This window comes from Oncorhynchus clarkii, chromosome 18, assembly GCF_045791955.1.
Source record: "Oncorhynchus clarkii lewisi isolate Uvic-CL-2024 chromosome 18, UVic_Ocla_1.0, whole genome shotgun sequence".
NCBI classification, from domain to species: Eukaryota; Metazoa; Chordata; class Actinopteri; order Salmoniformes; family Salmonidae; genus Oncorhynchus; species Oncorhynchus clarkii.
In genome coordinates this window covers 21,810,814-21,831,559 of record NC_092164.1, presented here as the reverse complement: position 1 = coordinate 21,831,559, position 20,746 = coordinate 21,810,814, and the positions used below count along the sequence as shown (strand labels likewise).

At 45.5% G+C, this 20,746-nt stretch overlaps 1 protein-coding gene across 4 annotated transcripts in view; it reads left to right on the top strand.

Annotated features, from left to right (window-relative positions):
• Nucleotides 1-20,746, top strand: part of LOC139373192 (nck-associated protein 5-like) — a 160,385-nt gene that overhangs the window by 95,688 nt on the left and 43,951 nt on the right. For all 4 annotated transcript variants that reach the window (XM_071113373.1, XM_071113374.1, XM_071113376.1 and 1 more), the window contains 3 exons: nucleotides 9,576-9,666; nucleotides 14,392-14,568; nucleotides 19,236-19,304. In XM_071113373.1, the coding sequence (XP_070969474.1) occupies nucleotides 9,576-9,666; nucleotides 14,392-14,568; nucleotides 19,236-19,304 (337 nt within the window). The remainder of the gene's footprint in view (nucleotides 1-9,575; nucleotides 9,667-14,391; nucleotides 14,569-19,235; nucleotides 19,305-20,746) is intronic.

The following is a 20,746-nucleotide window of genomic DNA, read 5'->3' as shown; positions in this document are numbered from 1 at the left end:
ACAGCCATCAGACTTTGCTGTTCCACTCCCAGCCATCAGACTTTGCTGTTCCACTCACAGCCGTCAGATTTTGCTGTTCCACTCACAGCCATCAGACGTTGCTGTTCCACTCACAGCCATCAGACTTTGCTGTTCCACTCACAGCCATCAGATGTTGCTGTTCCATTCACAGCCATCAGACTTTGCTGTTCCACTCACAGCCATCAGACTTTGCTGTTCCACTCACAGCCATCAGATGTTGCTGTTGCATTCACAGCCATCAGACTTTGCTGTTCCATTCACAGCCAACAGATGTTGCTGTTCCATTCACAGCCATCAGATGTTGCTGTTCCATTCACAGCCATCAGATGTTGCTGTTCCATTCACAGCCATCAGACTTTGCTGTTCCACTCACAGCCGTCAGACACATTAGCGATGGATTGGAGACGGTTAGACTGATAATAAGTGTCAGTTCTATATTTAAACCACCCACATTATTAGAGGGTTTGTTTGTTTATGATTTTATATTTCTCTGTCCCCACCCTCCCTTGTGCCGCAATTAACCGAGTTACAGGAGTTCCAAAGTAGTCAGGGAATTGGAATGATTGAGTTTATTTAGGGGGATTAGGGGAAGTTTTGAAACGTTATTTAATTTCAGAGGCTGATCAACTTGGAGAGGTTATTCAAATGAAACAGTCTGTCTATCATTACTGTATAGTGGTGACAGAGTCGTTAGTGGGAGGGGAGATCACTGATCAAAAATATACTTATTAGCACTGTGTAATCTATGTCTGTAACCAAGACCTGATACACACACTCTACTTTAATCTGCACTCTTAAATCACTGACACGCGTGCACACACACACACACACTAATTCACTTCCGCTACGGATTAACCATGTTGGTTATGATGATATTTTACAGGCATACGAAACGAGGTCAGATTACAAGCCTGTGTGAAAGTAGGGCATCCGTTGGGTCACACATGATTAAGGCTTTCCTGTCTTGCTACTGTTCAAAGGGCTACCGTTGGGTAGGATGCAGACCAGCAGACTGCCCGTGGCACAGTGACATGGAATATGCAGTGACCTTATGGAAGTTGTATGGATCTGGTGGCGGTGGCACTCGGCAGGCAGGCAGGCAGGCAGGCAGGCAGGCAGGCAGGCAGGCAGGCAGGCAGGCAGGCAGGCAGGCAGGCAGGCAGGCAGGCAGGCAGGCAGGCAGGCAGGCAGGCAGGCAGGCAGGCAGGCAGGCAGGCAGGCAGGCAGGCAGGCAGGCAGGCAGGCAGGCAGGCAGGCAGGCAGGCAGGCAGGCAGGCAGGCAGGCAGGCAGGCAGGCAGGCAGGCAGGCAGGCAGGCAGGCAGGCAGGCAGGCAGGCAGGCAGGCAGGCAGGCAGGCAGGCAGGCAGGCAGGCAGGCAGGCAGGCAGGCAGGCAGGCAGGCAGGCAGGCAGGCAGGCAGGCAGGCAGGCAGGCAGGCAGGCAGGCAGGCAGGCAGGCAGGCAGGCAGGCAGGCAGGCAGGCAGGCAGGCAGGCAGGCAGGCAGGCAGGCAGGCAGGCAGGCAGGCAGGCAGGCAGGCAGGCAGGCAGGCAGGCAGGCAGGCAGGCAGGCAGGCAGGCAGGCAGGCAGGCAGGCAGGCAGGCAGGCAGGCAGGCAGGCAGGCAGGCAGGCAGGCAGGCAGGCAGGCAGGCAGGCAGGCAGGCAGGCAGGCAGGCAGGCAGGCAGGCAGGCAGGCAGGCAGGCAGGCAGGCAGGCAGGCAGGCAGGCAGGCAGGCAGGCAGGCAGGCAGGCAGGCAGGCAGGCAGGCAGGCAGGCAGGCAGGCGCTGTCTATGGCGTAATATGAACACCTGTCCACACATGATCAGGCACGTAGACTGATACGCATGGTCAATACATAGAGACACTTGTGCCTTAATAGCCGCTACTAAAGTCATTTATTTCGAGGGTTGAGCCAGTGAGGTTTCTTTCTCCTCTATAGCCGTTGCTATTGTGTTAATGGACGCTTCCGCCTTGTTCTGTTCATTTTGGATCCTTTTCAAAAACCTTATCCCGAATACATTATCCCGAATGCTGATCAATAAAAAGTCGGTTAAATTCGCTGCTCTGTTTTGATTGTTCACAGCAGTTCATTTCATAGGGGATTTTGAGAGGCGCTGTCCTATTGTTACCTCATCACAATGTCGAGAATAAAGGCGCTAACATGGCGTCCGCTCCAAAACCTGGCCAAAGTATTTTAATACATGGCTCTGGGTATTACTGTACAGATGTATAAACATTTTGGAACTCAACATGGGAGCCAAATCTAACTTGAAATGACCCTGTACTTCATTACATAGTAGCAATGCCAAGCACAGTAGATGCTTATGATAGGGAATGTACAAGGACCTCAGCAGGTTGTGTGTAGATGGGAGAGAACCTGACGCAGTTGCAGGACTGCTGTGCTCCTGGCTGTTGTAACGGTTTTCCTTCTCTTCTGAGGAGGAGTAGGAAGGATCGGACCAATATGCAGCGTGGTAAGTGTTCGTCATTTTAGTCAATAGTACTGAACACTAAAAATACAAAGTAACAAAAAGAACAACCGAAACATTTCCGTCTGGTAAACTACATACAAAGACAGAAAACAACTACCCACAAATCATAGTGGGAAAACTGCTGCCTAAGTATGGTTCTCAATCAGAGACAACGATAAACAGCTGCCTCTGATTGAGAACCATAACAGGCCAAACACAGAAATACAAAAACATAGAACAACACATAGAATGCCCAGCTCAACTCACGCCCTGACCAAACTAAAATAGACATAAAAAAGGAACTAAGGTCAGGACGTGACAGCTGTGCTGTGGAGTAATACGATTCATCCTGTCATCCTCCCTAAGTGTCTCCTCTGGGGCCTGTCAGTGATATTCTGTGCTGCATGTGGGCCGCACATGCTACCCTTCACATGCAAATATGCAGTCACACACACACACACACGCACATAACCCTACCGCAGATCCCCTGGGAGCCTCAGAGGGCTAGAGGCCTATGCTGGGAGCCCCTTGGCTCACTGCTAGCTCACTGCTAACTGCTTACTAATAGCTGCTTCCTATGCTCCCAGCTCACTGCTAACTACTTCCTATGGCCAGAGATGTACACGTGGAAAAACATAATGAATTTGCTTGAACACCAACCTCAACTAAAGGAGGGAAAAGAGGTGGAATAATTAACTCAAGTCTTATCCGTATGTCCATGCAGTGACTTTTTGGTCGCATGTTTGTGAGAATTGTACCCTATGTGACATGGTACTTCACTCAAATTAAATGAAAATGGTGGAAGCATCCTGGAGGTTGTCGTTATCTCTCTCAGAAGAATAGGAGGCTGTAAAACAGTGACATGACTGCCTTGGCCTGCCTGGCCTCTGACTGTCTCACTCGTCCCTTTGATGTCGCCCTGCCTCCCCGTCATGCATGTCTCATTGTCAGGGGTCAAAGGTGACTTGAAAGAGCCAGTGGTCCTAGGGTTTAAGGAATTTGTAATGCTTCCCCTGTGCTAAAGGGGGAACGATGTCCCCCCGTTTTCCGCTTTAAACAAAACTGGATGTGTATCGCTTGGTCAGAGAACGAGTGCAGAGACGCCAACAGCATTTGTCCTGAGGGCTTTATTAGGGGTCCAGGTCGCTCAGTGCCTTCTAAGGTAGGAGGAGAGGGTAGAGGCCAGGAGAGTCCCCACTACAATGACCCATTCTGGTCGAAAAACCACAAAACAAAAGTTTGAAAGAGGATAAAGAAGTAGCTTAGCTTAATCTATCGGCCTGCCGGGCAATTACATGCATTTATAGAGGTGGAGGAGATTTAGTGGAAATGAGAAAAAGAGTGTTCAACCGGAAAAATGGAACTTCGCAATGCTGAGTCGGATAGTTTGGGTGAGTTTTCCAGGAGCTGCTGCCAGGTGAAGATAAGGCGATAATAATATTTATCCATCAAGTCATGGTGACCCCTCGTGACCCCAATCCAGCCACAACCTGATGATTGTTCCCTACTCTTTTTTTTGGTGGGGGTGGGGGGAGGGGGGCTCAAGACTTTTCAAATTCTGCCTTTGTCAAACCTGGTTAATGGGGGGTTTGGGAGAGCTCAGCTCCTAATACCGTGTTGATGGAGTGAGAGTTTGGACCAGGGCTTTTCCCAATGAGCCCGGAGGCTGCAGTAGCCAGATAGATCAATCCAACCCATGAGCTCATGGTCTCACTCTTTCTCTATCATGGTAATATGTGTCCTGAGAAATACGTCTGTTTGTCTTTGTCTGTCTGCCCGTCTGTCAATTTGTGGGATTATTGCTTTTGCACAGTATTGACATGACGACACAGCAGTCACTTACATAGCAATAGAAAGTGCTGGTTTCAACTCAGCCGCCCTAATCCCTGGCAGCTAATAAAGCTCCACATGTCTGCTGTCCATCCATCCATCCATCCACCCCTCCACCCATCCATCCCTCACACTCATCCCAGGCTGAGTGATCCCTATCCTGGCTTCCCCCCTGTGGCCACAGACCTGATCCCTGGTCGTAGCCTAGCCTAGCGTCGACACAGCAGGGGCTGTCCTCCTCTGGCTCAGGCTTAACATGGGACATATGGGAAAGGGTTTCCCTCCCCCATTACTTCTCCCTCCCTTTGGACTTCCCTCACCAGACCATGATCCTGACTGGGACAGCATAGGGATTGGATAATGACCCACCACAAGGCAGGCCACCTCATAGAAAGCGAGACTGGTTGAGACTGGCCTGCGCGTTGTGTGTGGTTCATGATTCCAAGCCAGCGACCAGCTAACGGACGACCATCCAAACATGCTGGCAGTGTCTGTTCGATGGGAAAAGCACTCAGGCTTGTATGATTCTTGACTGGCCTATTTTAGCGGACCCACATTTTGATCTGTGTCTGGGTCATCCGGTGACACTGAGTGCTGAGAGCAGGCTGGCTGGCTGGTCCGTCTGCTTGTCCCCATGGAGCTTAGGGAAGAGTGCACGGTGTTTGTGGCATTGTTTAGGAGAAAGGATGTTTGTAAGAACCCTAACGGACCCAAATTCAGCAACATGGGGTAAGTTGAGGCAATCTGATCAGTGTGAGCGTTTAAAGATCTGTGTGTGTGTGTGTGTGTCGTTCTTTTGCTAAATCCTTGGTTGTGCATGAAGCATTGTTAGAGGTACCTCTGAGAACTAATTTAATTTCACTAGTATCCGTTCTACAACTGGAATAGCGCTTGATAGTTTTTATTGACAGGTGATAAAAATGGCATCCCATTTGAAGTCTGGACGGCGGTGAACGTTTTCATGGCTTTAATGGCAGGAAGCTGCAAATCTGTGTGTCAATGTTTGGGCCATCTGAAAGCAGCTGAGACATGAGTAATGTGAGACACAGGAAGCAGGGGAGACCACCACACAGGGTGTTCTACCTCTAACAGGCCAGTTTGGTTCATCAATGGTTTGCATGTTCTGATGACTTGTCAAACACACCTCATTCAGCTCATTCAGACATCTGGCTTCCTTTCCCCATTGGATTGTGTGTGTGTGTGTGTGTGTGTGTGTGTGTGTGTGTGTGTGTGTGTGTGTGTGTGTGTGTGTGTGTGTGTGTGTGTGTGTGTGTGTGTGTGTGTGTGTGTGTGTGTGTGTGTGTGTGTGTGTGTGTGTGTGTGTGTGTGTGTGTGTGTGTGTGTGTGTGTGTGTGTGCCTGATACCTGGGGCTGGAGATTGATTGGAGTCTTAATTGTACTTCCTGGCTGTTGCCCGACGTGTTTGAAATTCAGCTGTTGCAGTCTGGGGGTCAAACGAGTCAGGCTTTGCTTTCTTTAATCCATCCCTCCATCCTTCCCTTCCTCCCTCTTCTCCAGCGAGGTCCTCAATAGAAGGTCATGTACAACCACTGAGATTGTAACCACATTAAGTAAAATCTGTTCGGACACAGATTTATGTTTTTTTTTTTGTGTGGAATCAAAGCTATCTTTCACAGCATTTTTTCCACTTTGATTGTTATCAGCTCTAATGGGTTGGGTTGACATCAAGTAGAGTTGATGGCGTAGATTTTGAAGTGTTTCACACAAAAATAGGAAATTCCCAACATATTTTAAATGGCAATGTTATTACATTTAATATTATAGACAAATGCAATGGCTGAAGTTGTTGGGGAGTTAAAGATCATAGACTCTGGCCTATATTAAACAGCGCATGTGCCACTTGAGGATGTTTTGAAATTGTCAATGGATTACAGTTAGGATCTTAATCCAAGTTTATTATTAGAGATAAATTAAATAAACACTCAGGATCTTTTAAACCGTTCTCACTCTATTTGATTACATATAAACCATTAAAGAAATATATTAAAAAGCATTATGCACTCAAAACAACCTCGTGGATCTCCCTCCCCTGTCCTCGCAAATTATACTACTAAATAGCTTCAGAAAACAACATAATTCCTAATCAGTACACCATCAAAATGTGATTATCAGGGGTAATTGTCCAAGACAGTCCTATTTGTGATGCTCCCCCAGATGAATCGGAGGGAGAAATGTGGTTACAATGAATGGGAGCTAAACTGGAACCCGCCTTTCAAGAGGACGACAGAGACAACAGAACTAAATGTTATCTTCAGGTCACTGTGTGTGTAGCTAATCTCCCTTAGTCATGTATGGTGCTGAGGGATGAGATGTGTCATGTGTCAATTGTATGCTAGTAGCTGAAAAGATACCCGATAAAGATTTGTTTGGCTTCCTCTCATATGTAGCTTTTGAATGCCAATGCTGCAGCATTACATCATGTCATAGCGTTACGACTTGTCATAGCTTTGTGAATTGTCATGGCATTACCACGCCATGGCATTAAATCGAATCAAATTGGATTTGTCACGTGCTTCGTAAACAACAGGTGGATACTAACAGTGGAATGCTTACCTACGGGCCCTTCCCAACAATGTAGAGGGAAAAAAAGAGAAACACTAGAAAAACAATACGAGGAGTAAATACATGAGTAACGACAACATGGCTATATTCCCAGGGTACCAGTACTGACTCGATGTGCAGGGGTACGACGTAATTGAGGTAGATATGTACTGTACATATACAAGTAGGAATAAAGTGACAGATAATAAACAGTAGCAGCAGCGTATGTGATGAGTCAAAAGATACAGTGTGCAGATGTTCCGGGTAGCTATTGGTTAACTATTAGAATAAGCTGTTCAGCAGAGCATTTACAACTAGTCCTGGACATTCCTGATTCATAGAATAGCATGCTGACCGTCACGGTATGGTGTCAGGCACCTTGTAGCTCAGCATGTACTATGAAGTCAGACTTTGTCACCTCTCTGCAGTGGCTTCCATCCATATCCATGGTCCCTTTATCCCCCTCTGCTCTCTCTCTCTCTCTCTCTCTGCTTATATGGTGCACATACAGGACCCTGTGACCAAACAGTCTGGGGAATCCGACGCATGTTGAAGTCATTCCCTTCAAATCAGCACTGGAAGCCTTGTGTGTGCGCGTGTGTGCGCGCGTGTTTTCTGCAGGGGAATTGCTCTGCCCATCTCTCCTGGCCAGGTTGTAGATTCAGAATGGGCCTGGGCGTGTCCAGCATTGCTTGTTGGGACTTTTGAGGCACACCATGTGCTCTCGTGATCTGCCCTGAATCAGCCCCTATTAAAAATACACAAAGAGACCCTTTCAGGTGCTGGCTAGCCGCAGCCACCAGACCTCCGGCCTAGAGCCCCTAGTCCTCATCCACAACACAGGCCAGCAAGAGGAGAGGAACATCAAATGCCCCCATCATCCTGTCACTTAGCCATGTAGAGGTCACCGGGGTCAGACCACTACCTCTCTACACAGTGACGTTCTGTCTGTCTGGTAATGTGGCGGAGAATGTGGAGAATCTGATTTGAATATGTTTTTGTTTAGTGAAGAAAATATTTTGAGGGAATGAAATAGTGAAATAAAGTTGTTTTGATGAAGCAGGATTGTATTTTATTTTTTATAACCTCTCATAATACAGTATCAATGTAAATATTGGGTAAGTAATGCCTTTGCTCTCCTATTCATCTAGTGAATCAAAGTAAGGGCCAGGAGTTATTCCTTACGACATGATCTGACCAGTAAAAACTCATGACCCTGGTCATACTGTAGACACACCGGTAGGTTTGTGCAGAGGATGACTGAATCCCACTGTGTTTCAGCTCAGCCATATTAGCTTCCCAACTAACGTTAAGTCAATCAACTCTGAAGGAGTCAGTTACCACATGTTGGTTACTTCCAATACCATACTAATCTGATTTAGTATGTCATTCAGTCATAAAGTCCTTGACTACAATGTCCCAGTCCCACACCCCTTATCCCTGACCACAGTGATTAAGGACAGTGTCCTAGGCTGCGGGCTACAGCAATCTGCCATAGACCTGACTACTCACTCAGCCTCTCAGTCAGTCAGCTAGCTAGGCCTGATTATAGCCGGCTTTTCTCTGGCTTTCAACTCAGCCTGCCAGATTGCGTGGCTACTACGATGGCAGAGCACAGCCCTGCCTACGCTTTGCCGTCGTGCAACAGTTCAACTGTGAAAACCGCGATGGGATAACAGGCAAAATCTCCCTGAGCTCAGATGTAAGAACAAAACAACAAACAAAACAAACGTGGCTGAGTTGTCTTCCCCAGAGTGTGTTTAAGCCTGAACAATTAACAGTGTCAACTGTCAACTGTTGAAGGGATGATCAGAAGTGTCACCACTTAAAGGTGACTGACACTGACAGGGAATTCAGTGAGACACAAGTAGGTTTCCTAATGCTGTCAAGATAACTTGATGTTATCTGTCCTTTTGCTGTCTTTTTGCCCATGAAATGTTGAAATGCCGTTCCTAAGATAGTGCTCTTGTGACACACCCATCTGTCCATCCCGTGGTTATGTACCTGGCTACAGTAGGTCCCTGGCTAGGTCCCTGGCTGTGTCCCTGGCTTTGTCCGTGTGATGATTTGGAATTCGCCTTCGTTTTATCAAAGTCTGGCCTTCTCTCCCTGCTCCACAATGGTATTTCTCTCCTGAAATGTCACTGTGGTTTCATCGCTCCATCTCTTTGTACTCTGACTTGTAGGCCTATTTTCAGCCGGGTCAATGGAGGGAGCCCTATCCTAGACAAAACTCCCTAAAGATCCAACTCTCACTGGATGTGTTTTAAAAAAAAACTGGAATAGGCCAGGGGAGAATGTAGAGCAGAAGGTAATACCATTGTAGTAATTCATATGGGAATCAGGGGTGAGGTGTAGAATATTGATATAGGCTGTGGGGTAAAAGTCTCTGGTTTGCATTGAGAGAAATCATTATTTGGCACAAAAATCGAGGCACAACCGTATCACAAGTCCCATAGAGGCACTGAGGCAGAGGCAGGCAGGCAGGCAATACTCTGCCTCAGTGGATGCACTTCTGAACCTCCCCAGCACCATATGTACCCATTCAGCACCACATCGTGTGGTGTACCACATACTGTGGTGGGAAGGGACTGGGGTACGATCCAAAACCCACCGTCCCCTGTGTTGCTGGCTCTAAACCAATCTCCCCCTTCTTCTTCCCTCTCTGTTTGTGTGTGTGCGTGCATGTGCAGGATGGAAGAGACAGTGCGGACGCTGCTGCAGAACCAGGGGGTGCTGGAGCAGACAGCCGTGGACACTGTGGACATCATGAAGGCCTACAAGGTAACACCGCACTGCTCAGCACTCCCCCAAAATGCTCTTTATAAAGCCAAACCGTAGAGGCTTGTGTAGGAGGAATGCTTTGTTTGGTAACACAGGCCATGCATTAGAATAAATTGTTATTATTCACCATCAATTAGGAGTGTGTGTGTGTGTGTGTGGGGGGGGGGGGGTAGAACAGCTTTAATATTGCAGATAGATTGTGGCTTTTATCTATGTAATTGTCTGTATCTTTACCAACCACACATATTTTTTTGTAAATATACACCACCATTCAAAAGTTTGGGGTCACCTAGAAATGTCCTTGTTTTTGAAAGAAAAAATCTATGATAATCTACAATAATCGAGAATTTCACTGAGCATTTTTCTACTACTGGCCATGCTTTCCACCTGGCTACCCCTACCCCGGTCAATAGCTCTGCACCCCCTACAGCAACTTGCCCAAGCCTCCCCATTTCTCCTTCACCCAAATCCAGATAGCTGATGTTCTGAAAGAGCTGCAAAATCCCTACAAATCAGCTGGGCTAGACAATCTGGACCAACTCTTTCTAAAATTATCCGCCGCAATTGTTTCAACCCCTATTACTAACCTGTTCAACCTCTCTTTCGTATTGTCTGAGATCCCTAAAGATGGGAAAGCTGCCGCGGTCATCCCCCTCTTCAAAAGGGGAGACACTCTAGACCCAAACTGTTACAGACCTACATCTATCCTACCCTTCCTTTCTAAAGTCTTTGTAAGCCAAGTTAACAAACAGATCACCGACCATTTCGAATCCCACCGTACATTCTCCGCTATGCAACCTGGTTTCCGAGCTGGTCATGGGTGCACCTCAGCCACCCTCAAAGTCCTAAATTATATCATAACCGCCATAGATAAAAGACAATACTATGCAGCCGTCTTCATCGACCTGGCCAAGGCTTTCGAATCTATCAACCACTGCATTCCTATCGGCATACTCAACAGCCTTGGTTTCTCAAATGACTGCCTCGTCTGGTTCATAAACTACTTCTCAGATCAGAGTTCAGTGTGTCAAATCGGAGGGCCTGTTGTCCAGACTTCTGGCAGTCTCTATGGGGGTGCCACAGGGTTTAATTCTCGGGCCGACTCTTTTCTCTGCATATATAAATGATGTCGCTCTTGCTGCTGGTGATTCTTCTCTGATCCACCTCTACGCAGACGACACCATTCTGTATACTTCTGGCCCTTCTTTGGACACTGTGTTAACAAACTTCCAGACAAGCTTTAATGCCATACAACACTCCTTCCGTGTCCTCCAACTGCTCTTAAATGCAAGTAAAACTAACTGCCCGCACCCGCCCGCCCGTCTAGCATCACTACTCTAGACGGTTCTGACTTAGAATATGTGGACAACTACAAATACCTAGGTGTCTGGTTAGACTGTAAACTCTCCTTCTAGACTCACATTAAACATCTCCAATCCAAAATTAGAATCGGCTTCATATTTCACAACAAAACATCCTTCACTCATGCTGCCAAACATACCCTTGCAAAATTGACTATCCTACCGATCCTTGACTTCGGCGATGTCATTTACAAAATAGCCTCCAACTGCAAACAACAAGCAAACTGGATGTAGTCTATCACAGTGCCATCCGTTTTGTCACCAAAGCCCTATATACTACTCACCACGGCGACCTGTTTGCTCTCGTTGGCTGGCCCTTGCTTCATATTCGTCGCCAAACCCACTGGCTCCAGGTCATCTATAAGTCTTTGCTAGGTAAAGCCCTGCCTTATCTCAGCTCACTTGTCACCATAGCAGCACCCACCCGTAGCACGTGCTCCAACAGGTATATTTCACTGGTCATCCCCAAAGCCAACTCCTACTTTGGCCGCCTTTCCTTCCAGTTCTCTGCTGCCAATGACTGGAACGAATTGCAAAAATCAGAGTCTTATATCTCTCACACTAACTTTAAGCATCAGCTGTCAGATAATCTTACCGATCATTGCACCTGTACACAGCCCATCTGTAAATAGCCTCGCACCTACCTCATACCCATATTGTTATTTATTTTTTTGTTTCTTTGCACCCCAGTATTTCTACTTGCACATTCATCTTCTGCACATCTACTGGATCACTCCAGTGTTTAATTGCTAAATAGTAATTATGTCACTATGGCCTATTGATTTCCTTACCTCCCTTAATCTTACTACATTTGCACACACTGTATATAGATTATTCTATTGTGTTATTGACTGTACGTTTGTTTATCCCATGTGTAACCCTGTGTTGTTTGTGTCGCAGTGCTTTGCTTTATCTTGGCCAGGTCGCAGTTGTACATGACAACTTGTTCTCAACTGGCCTACCTGGTTAAATAAAGGTGAAATAAAATGTAAAAATATACAAAATTTGCATCATAACGGGAAATGGAGGTATGGCAGTATACATTTCAATTAGCCTAAATCACGCATTAGCTAGATTTCTTGTGGGTGAACGTAGGGAGTATAACTCTATGGCTGAATCCCCTATTCCTTATACAGAGCACAATCGTTGACCAGGGCCCATAAAGTATTTAGCACTAGGCATAACAGCCTTTTGCGGTGTAGAGTCTCTCTCAGCGGTGGACCATATTTCCACCCAGCCAGATACCCTGTGATTATTGAAATGATGGGTATTATACAGAAGAACAGCAGCCCCAGAATTAATCAACCTGAGTGGATTATTAAACATGGAATTAGGATCTGTCAACATGTGCCAGTGGAGGGGATTGACTTCGCTCTGATGTGTGTCAGTGTGGGGGATCGATTTCGCTCTAACTTATGTGAACGGATGCAGCAAACATACACATGTGGAGAGAGACATATGTTAGGTTGCCGAGATGACTGTACCTACTGTAACCAGCAAGCAATCAGACATAACAGGGCTGTGGTAATAAGAGCAAGCTCTCGATTAATGGTGCCATTACTGGGGGAGAGATGTGGGTCATATTCATTATGCACCAAATGGAAGAAAACTGACTGAAACAGGGAGAGGCAACCTGAACGTGTAAAATAAGAAATGCTTAACTTTTTACAAATTAATTACAACCCTGGTTTCAAAGTGCCTGCAAAACAAAATAATCAAACAAAGTCAAGATTGGGAACCGATTGGAATAGTCCTTTAAAGTTCAAAGCAAAATGTAATGCTAGTTGTTGCCAAGGACAGCATTTCCAATTCATGTTCGGGAGGGACGACTTGATTTGGAATGCATTTGTATATGGCGGCGCTAGCAAGGACTCAACCTCATCTATCAATGTCTCCAGCCATGGCTGTCTGCGTCCGTGAAAGCCTATCATCAGACTTGACAATTAACTGTCAAGGGGTGGGGGGGGGGAGAAGGATTGAATGAAAATTTAACAGAGGTGCACAGGTGTACATCAGGCGATAACAACAAAAGGCTTTGGTGAGATTTTTTCGGGGGGGGGGGAAAGTCCATTTACTTGCATTGCAAAGCTCATTGGCTGGCTATAGACATGTGTTGAGGTTTACACGACATCTAACTCCCAGCTCAATTGTAGTTTCATCCCTCTCTTGGTCCTTGATCAGATTTGGAATAGGACGGAGATAAAGAGGGTTTGTGAAATGGATGTTGCAAATGAAAGGGCGGTGACCTCCTCGATCGGACTAAGCCTTGCATGTATTTAAAGGTGTCCCAATCTCTCCTATTGAAATGTACCTACATCTAGGATTCATGGCAACTATATCACCCCAGAGCCGGTGTTGTTTTTTTAAAGCACATTCAATGCATACAGATAAATGCCCAGTTTCGTCCAGTAAGCGTTTCATATTATCGGCATATCACTTTGTTTTGGATGCAGGAAATCCATCATAAATCCCCACTGGTAGGGGTTTTGTATGGAATTGTAAGGAAAATGGTGTTTGTTGTAAATACAGCATATTAGATTTAACAACAGGCTATGCTATGGTTTTCATATGTCTCAATATCACATACAAAACAACGTGGGGTACTGATTTAAGGCCAAAGTAGCATGATATCATTTATTTGAATGGTAATATCGGAGTGAAAGAAAATCCCTCCTTGACTTCTAGGTTAGTGTGAAAATACTTTGAATAATTGACAGACGACACATGACATATCCTCCTTTAACAGTACTCTATATCCTGTGTTGAATGTACAGTACCTAATTAGCTAATCAATGTCAGGATGCTGTCTGGTCTGTGAATCTCCTGGTGAGCCATTATCAGGGACCCCATCATTTTATTGTGTTTGCTTTTAATTTCCGCCTCTCTCTTATTAGTGTCACAGCTGGAGACTGAGGCAGGGTGTGAAGGGGGGGAAAAGGGGGGTGTGGGGTCCCCTATCGGCAGACAAGATGGAGAGGTCTCAAGGTCACTGCCACTCTCTTGGAATACAAGTGAAACGCGATTAGGGATTAGGGGATGTTTTGGAGTTTAATTGTTTTTTTTCTCTCTTCCCCTCTCGCTCTCTGTTCTCTCTCTATCGGTTTCTATTTCTCTCCTTCTCCCGTCTCTCTCTCTCTCTCTGTCTCTGTCTCTCTCTCTCTCTCTCTCTCTCTCTCTCTCTCTGTCTCTGTGTCTCTGTCTCTCTGTCTCTGTCTCTGTCTCTGTCTCTCTCTCTGTCACTCTCTCTCTCTCTCTGTCTCTCTCTGTCTCTCTCTCTCTCTGTCTCTCTCTCTGTTTCTCTCTCTCTCTCTCTCTCTGTGTCTCTCTCTCTGTCTCTCTCTCTCTCCTCTTGTCTGTCTATCAGGATAAACTCTCGGAGGAGGTGCAGAAGACGCGTGACAGCCTAGAGCAGAACAGCAGCGGTGGCGGCCCACAGCCGTCTTCTGGAGACCCTTTGCTGCCAGACATCGGCAGCATCAGCCGAGCGGAAGAGTTTCAGGACCAAACAAAGCTCCTTCTGGAGCGTCTGCGCACCCTAGAGGTACAGTTCAAAACATGGCCCCGCCTCTCTTCGCCTCCCTCGTCCCCTTCTCCCTCTGCGACCAGGCTCTCCTTCTTATGTTTGCAGTCTGGAGCATAATGGTCTTATCAAAGTATTGTGCGCTCTGCTGTTTGAAGAGCAAAGCGCTCCACAGAGGGCTCAGGTTTCGGAACTTGGGGCTTTTACAACGGTCTTTGTTAATTTCCATAGCGCTCCTCCACTGTTCTACTGTGTGTTCTGTTCTCAGCATTAGCAACAGTTGAGTCAGAAATCCATTTTGAGTAATCCTTCTGATTCTGATTGTTTCCGACCATACAGTACACCCACTAGACTGACACACCAGGCTTTCAGTTCTCCTCAGCAATTAAAGGGGCTAAGTCTATTAAGACTTAATCAAATTACGCTCTGAGACCCACCTACTCATTTACGGAGGGTCTGTGGCTAATGTTCACTTTGAGCGTATGATAGAGCCCCTACCGGAGTGCCCGTTGGGAAGGGTTTGGTTTTGCACGTTTAGGACTACTCCATTGGTCCCATTGCTGCCAGACAAGCTCAATCAAGTGCAGAAAAAGTATTAAAAAAACCCAAATAATACTACTTGAACCCAGGTCTTCTCCTCAGCCACTATGGACAGCTCAGACATGAGAAAACGCTGCCAGAGATAGACGCCCCAAGAAACCGGCACGTTCTACAGACATTATTAACAGTGACACGAACTCCACGCTGACAGAAATTGCAGTTAAAGCTAATTAGAACAAAATGCAGTGTAATTGCTTGTTGTTTTATGGCTCCTCTGTCACAGTGTAAGTTGTCTTCCCTGCACTCAAAGAAAATAACGGCTGGCCTGTCTCGTGATTTTGTCGGAGGAAGCTTCCCACATTACCACAAAAAGCCACATTCTAAATGAGTTTATCGAAATGTATCTGCCATCTTCTTCCGTCCCGCTGCATCCGTGATGGATGCTCCTCCAGAGGAGAACCGGCTAAAACAACGGGCGAGGCAATACATCACTGGCCTTTTGTTATGTGTAAACGGTGATGACACTAAGTAAGGGCGCCCATTTCTATTCCCCTCCCCCCCCCCCACCCCCCCCCACCAGCCCAGCCCAACTGATATCATTCATTACCATGGAGGGCATGCTATGCCTTTAGGTTTAGATTGAATCCTTTAGAGAAAAAAAAAACATATTGGAGAAGAAAAAAAACAGGTTGTTCTTTTCACAGATGCTTGAAAGATCAGTTAACGCTGCTACTCTAATTTATATATTTTTTTACGGCCAAAAAAAACGCTAATGGAAAATGAGTTAGGGTTCATCTCGAGTGGACATAGGATAGAATAGAAGTCACCGCTACAGATGATATACCTGTACCTAACTCATCCATTCCAGCTCAACTCTCAATGCTTCTAGCTTTCCACACAAGTGTTGTAGAGACTCCATAGTAAGACAGAGCACTCGAGCAAGCAAGTGACTGGGTCTCGGGTAACTGTCTGCAGTTCGAGCAAGTGTGCATGCCCATTGCCCAGCCTTGTGCCCATGCAGCTTGGCTGGCACAGTTGGCAGCCGGGAAAGGAGGCCTGGCGTACAGGCGTCACAGATGGACAGCTGGCACTCTGGTTTCAGTGCAGGGCTGGCTCTAACTCCTGTTCAATTACAGGCCGAGTGAGAACTGACTGTGGTGCAGCCAGCTCTAGCCCTGTCCATACAATCCCTCATCCCTTCTCCACCCTCTTCACCCCAATTCAAAACCTACTGTAAGCCAGAAGCAAAAAAACCCTGCTGTTTATAACTCTGTTTTCTAGCTAGTTACTTTCCATTGAAGTTTAAAAGAAAAATACATCCATGATTCTAGAAAACCACTTCTCTAATCATGGGAACTCTAATCATGGATGATCATGCAAGTATTCTGTTCTATAAAAAGCAACTTATAATGGCGTGCATAATTAACATGTTTCAGAATCTATGGCAACAGCAGTTGTAGTTGCTATGCTTTAATTGTAGCGGCTGTAGGAGCAATACATTGAATACATGTTTGTTAAGTGATTTAGTTGCTCTTTTCATCCCCATTCAAAATGTTTGATTGAATTTGTTGACAACGCATCACAGCCGAGCACTGCATTCATTCACGGTACAATTGATTATGCACTGTGGCTGTACAAAATATTGTTTTTCAACTAAGATCAAATAATATATTTTTATTGCGATGTCAGACGTTCTCCATGACGTTTTGCAATAGAAGATGGCAAAAGAGCACCGTAGTGAAAGTATCTCAAATGCTTTTAATGCGAGCAGAAAATGTTCAGCGTTCATCGCGGATGCTTTTAGATGTGTGCTCATCAGGTTAGGTTCAGTTTGATGGAAGTAGACACATTTTTTCCACACAGTTCCCATATCAACAGTATCGTCAATATAGCACGCCACTTCACCTTTCTCCGACCCCTTGTTCCATAGAGAAAGATGATTCAACCAGTTACTACCCACACAAGGAATATGATAAAACATTCAAAAACATGCTTATATGCAACCTTTGGGTAATCATTTGCCTTCACTAGGAGTTTTTACTTTACTAATATTAATACAAGTACATTTTTTTTTGTAAAGGGCTTTTCGTGTACATCTCAAAGTTGCTCATTTGTTATAGCTCTGTGCCATTTTGATTAAGGCAGGGGAATATGTTAGGTGCAATTATTTAGCCTGGGTTTTAATCAAAGGTTGGCTTTTTGTACTAAAGGGCATGCGCCGAGAGAGGCGAGCTAGCCGGAGCGATGTTGACAGCTTCTAATATGGCCTGCCTGGACCGCCTGCATTTGACAAACTAGAAACAGAGGAGATCAATAGCCCCTCTCCCTTAAAAGGTGAAGCAATATCCCCCCCCCCCCTCACTTAAAACAAGGACATATTCACATTAGCCCCTTCTAGCCCATTCTACCTAACTTCTTATTTGTACCTTTTAAAGTTCAGGATCATAACTTCAAGCCCCTTGACCTTTCATTGTGAGATACTTCTGCAGGTTTTTATTAGTTGGCCCCGGTCTTATGGTTGACACCTGACCTTTTCGACCTCCGGCAAATCCTCTCTTGTTGTTATCTTGTTCTCTGGCAGTATAGTCTTGCGCTACACAACACAGATATGATTTGTTGCATCAATAGTTTTTCATATGAAAACAAAGATTGGAGAGACTACAAATGCCTTTGGCATTATTTTCATTGGCCACATATGCAGTATCATTTCACATCCACACTGAACAAAAATATAAATGCAACATGTAAAGGGTTGGTCCCATGTTTCATGAGCTGAAATAAAAGATCCCATACATTTTCCATATGCACAAAAGCGTATTTCTTTAAAATGTTGTGCACAGATTAGTTTACATGCCTGTTATTGAGCATTTCTCCTTTTCCAAGATAATCCATCCACTTGACAGGTGTGGCATATCAAGATGCTGATTAAACAGCATGATCATTACACAGGTGCACCTTGTGCTTGGGACACTAAAAGGCCACTCTAAAATGTGCAGTTTTGTCACACAACACAATGCCACAGAAGTCTCAAGTTTTGAGGGAGCATGCAATTGGCATGCTGACTACAGGAATGTCCACCAGAGCTGTTGCCAGAGAATTGATTGTTAATTTCTCTACCATAAGCCACCTCCAACTTCGTTTGAGAGAATTTGGCAGTATGTCCAACCGGCCTCACAGCTGCAGACCACGTGTATGGCGTTGTGTGGGTGAGCGGTTTGCTGATGTCAAAGTTGTGAACAGAGTGCCCCATGGTGGAGGTGGGGTTATGGTGTGGTCAGGCATAAGCTACGGACAACAAGCACAATTGCATTTTATCTATGTCAATTTGAATGCACAGAGATACTTCGACGAGATCCTTAGGCCCAGTGTCGTGCCATTCATCCGCCGCCATCACCTCCTGTTTCAGCATGATAATGCACGGCCCCATGTTGCAAGGATCTGTGCAACGTAAAATGTCCCAGTTCTTCCATGGCCTGCATACTCAACAGACATGTCACCATTGAGCAGGTTTGGGATGCTCTGGATCAATGTGTAAGACAGCGTGTTCCAGTTCCCGTCAATATCCAGTAACTTCGCACAGCCATTGAATAGTGGGACAACATTCAACAGGCCACAATCAACAGCCTGTTCAACTATGCGAAGGAGATGTATCGCTCTGCATGAGGCAAATAGTGTCACAATAGATACAGTACTGACTGGTTTTCTGATCCACAGCCATACTTTTTTTTAAGGTATCTGTGACCAACAGATGCATACCTGTATTCCCAGTCATGTGAAATCCATAGATTATGGCCTAATGAATGTATTTCAATTAGCTGACTGCCTTATATGAACTGTAACTCAGTAGAATCTTTGAAATTGTTGCGTGTTGCGTTTCTATTTGTTTGTTTAGTGTATGTCAATCAGGGTATATAATTATATGTTGGTTGTTCTATAACCACCTGTGATTGTTTTTTATTTATTTAAATTGACGAGCAGGCACCACCTGGTATTTATTTATATACTATTTTAATTACTTTTCCTTCATTACTCTTTTGGTAAATGGCTCATAAATAAATCTGATGCATACAAACTGTACAAATTGCTTTTGACGACAAGCTCTCGGTGGATTTCAGTCATCACTAAATGTGTTTTATTTCGCCGTACAGGAGGAAAACTCCGCATTGGCCATGGAGAACGAGAGCCAGAGGGAGCAGTATGAGCACTGTCTGGATGAGGTGAGTAGTCCACGCCTCGCTCTATTCACCCAGCCCGCAACCTCCGTGAGGGAAATCTTTTCTTTCACCACACTAATGATACCCTACATCTCAGGAACAAGTGTTATTTCTTCCCTATTCTGTGACTTATTGTGAGTTGTATTCTTTTCTATTTACCTTCAGCGACTTTCTTTAAGATCTTACTGATAGTACTGATCCAACAGGTTACAAACACTGCACAATTTCCAGTATCCTTCTCTACCTTTGCCGACTTTTCTTTGAGATTTCTCTCAATACACAATTTTCCTGCTCTCAAATTCTATCAATGCAATTCCAAAGTAATTCCTCTCCAAAGGAAATGTGATTATGGAGAAAGAGGTACTTGGCGTTCTGACGGCGAACTGTGTTGTGGGAGAAGCTGGGAAAATGGTGGCCTGAGGGAGCCGAATGACAGCAATTAATGAGCTTGTTGGCTCGGACCGCACGCTGAGTCACCCTGAGGGAAGGCTGGAGGCCCGCTGGTGCCAGAAAGGACAGACTGGTCTAATACACTGTGGTGCCAGCCACTGGGGCTCATATGACCTGAGATCTGGGTCTCTGGTGCCAGAGGGAGTGGGGGTGGGGAGGGGGAGACGTAGATTGATGGTGGGACAGAGAAAGCGAGAGAATGAAAGAAAGAAAAAGAAGGCGAGAGAAAGTGATAGAGAGACACAAGGAGCGTTAACAATATGTGATCTGTGTTAACAGTCCATCTGTGGTATGCAATTGTTTTGCAATGCTCCAAGCATACTGTATGAAACTCCACACCATGCTGCAGCCTTGGAGGCTAACGCCTGGGGTGGGCCCACACCAAATCCCTTTTCCACTTCCGTGACCTCAAAAAGCCAGGGCTGTGCTGCTCTGTTGTCTGGTCTGGTGTTGTGTTGTCCTCTGAGGTCTCTTCTGACTGGAGCTAGCTCACTAATGAGCATGTTGTGATGCGGAAGTCTCCACAGCTCTAACAGCTCTGCTGATGGGCTCAGGACCTTTGGAAACTGAAGAGAACGCGGGGCTTGTTTAGTAATGATGCATTCTTTTAATAAAAAGATTGTGGATTATTATCTCTACATAAGCAGAGTGGTGGCTGTTTGGTATGCTATTTGGGCTGGCCACTCACTTTAGTTTTTAAAATGATTTAAAAAATATATATATATAATTTTTGTTCCACTTAGTAAACATGTGCAAATGTCATGCTATTGAAAGGCTGGTTAAAGGAGTTATGCCACATTTGGCAATGCATCAGATGCAAGAGACTGTTATGCCACACTTCATGTAGTATGACTTGAACTATGAATGCTCTATAAAGTCTTTATAAGTGATTTTATTTATCATCTGTTGTAATTTAGATTCTCACTTGAAGATCACTCAATATTCTTTGAATTAGTGCCCTTCAGTTTTACAGGAGCAGCTCTGTATCCCTCCCC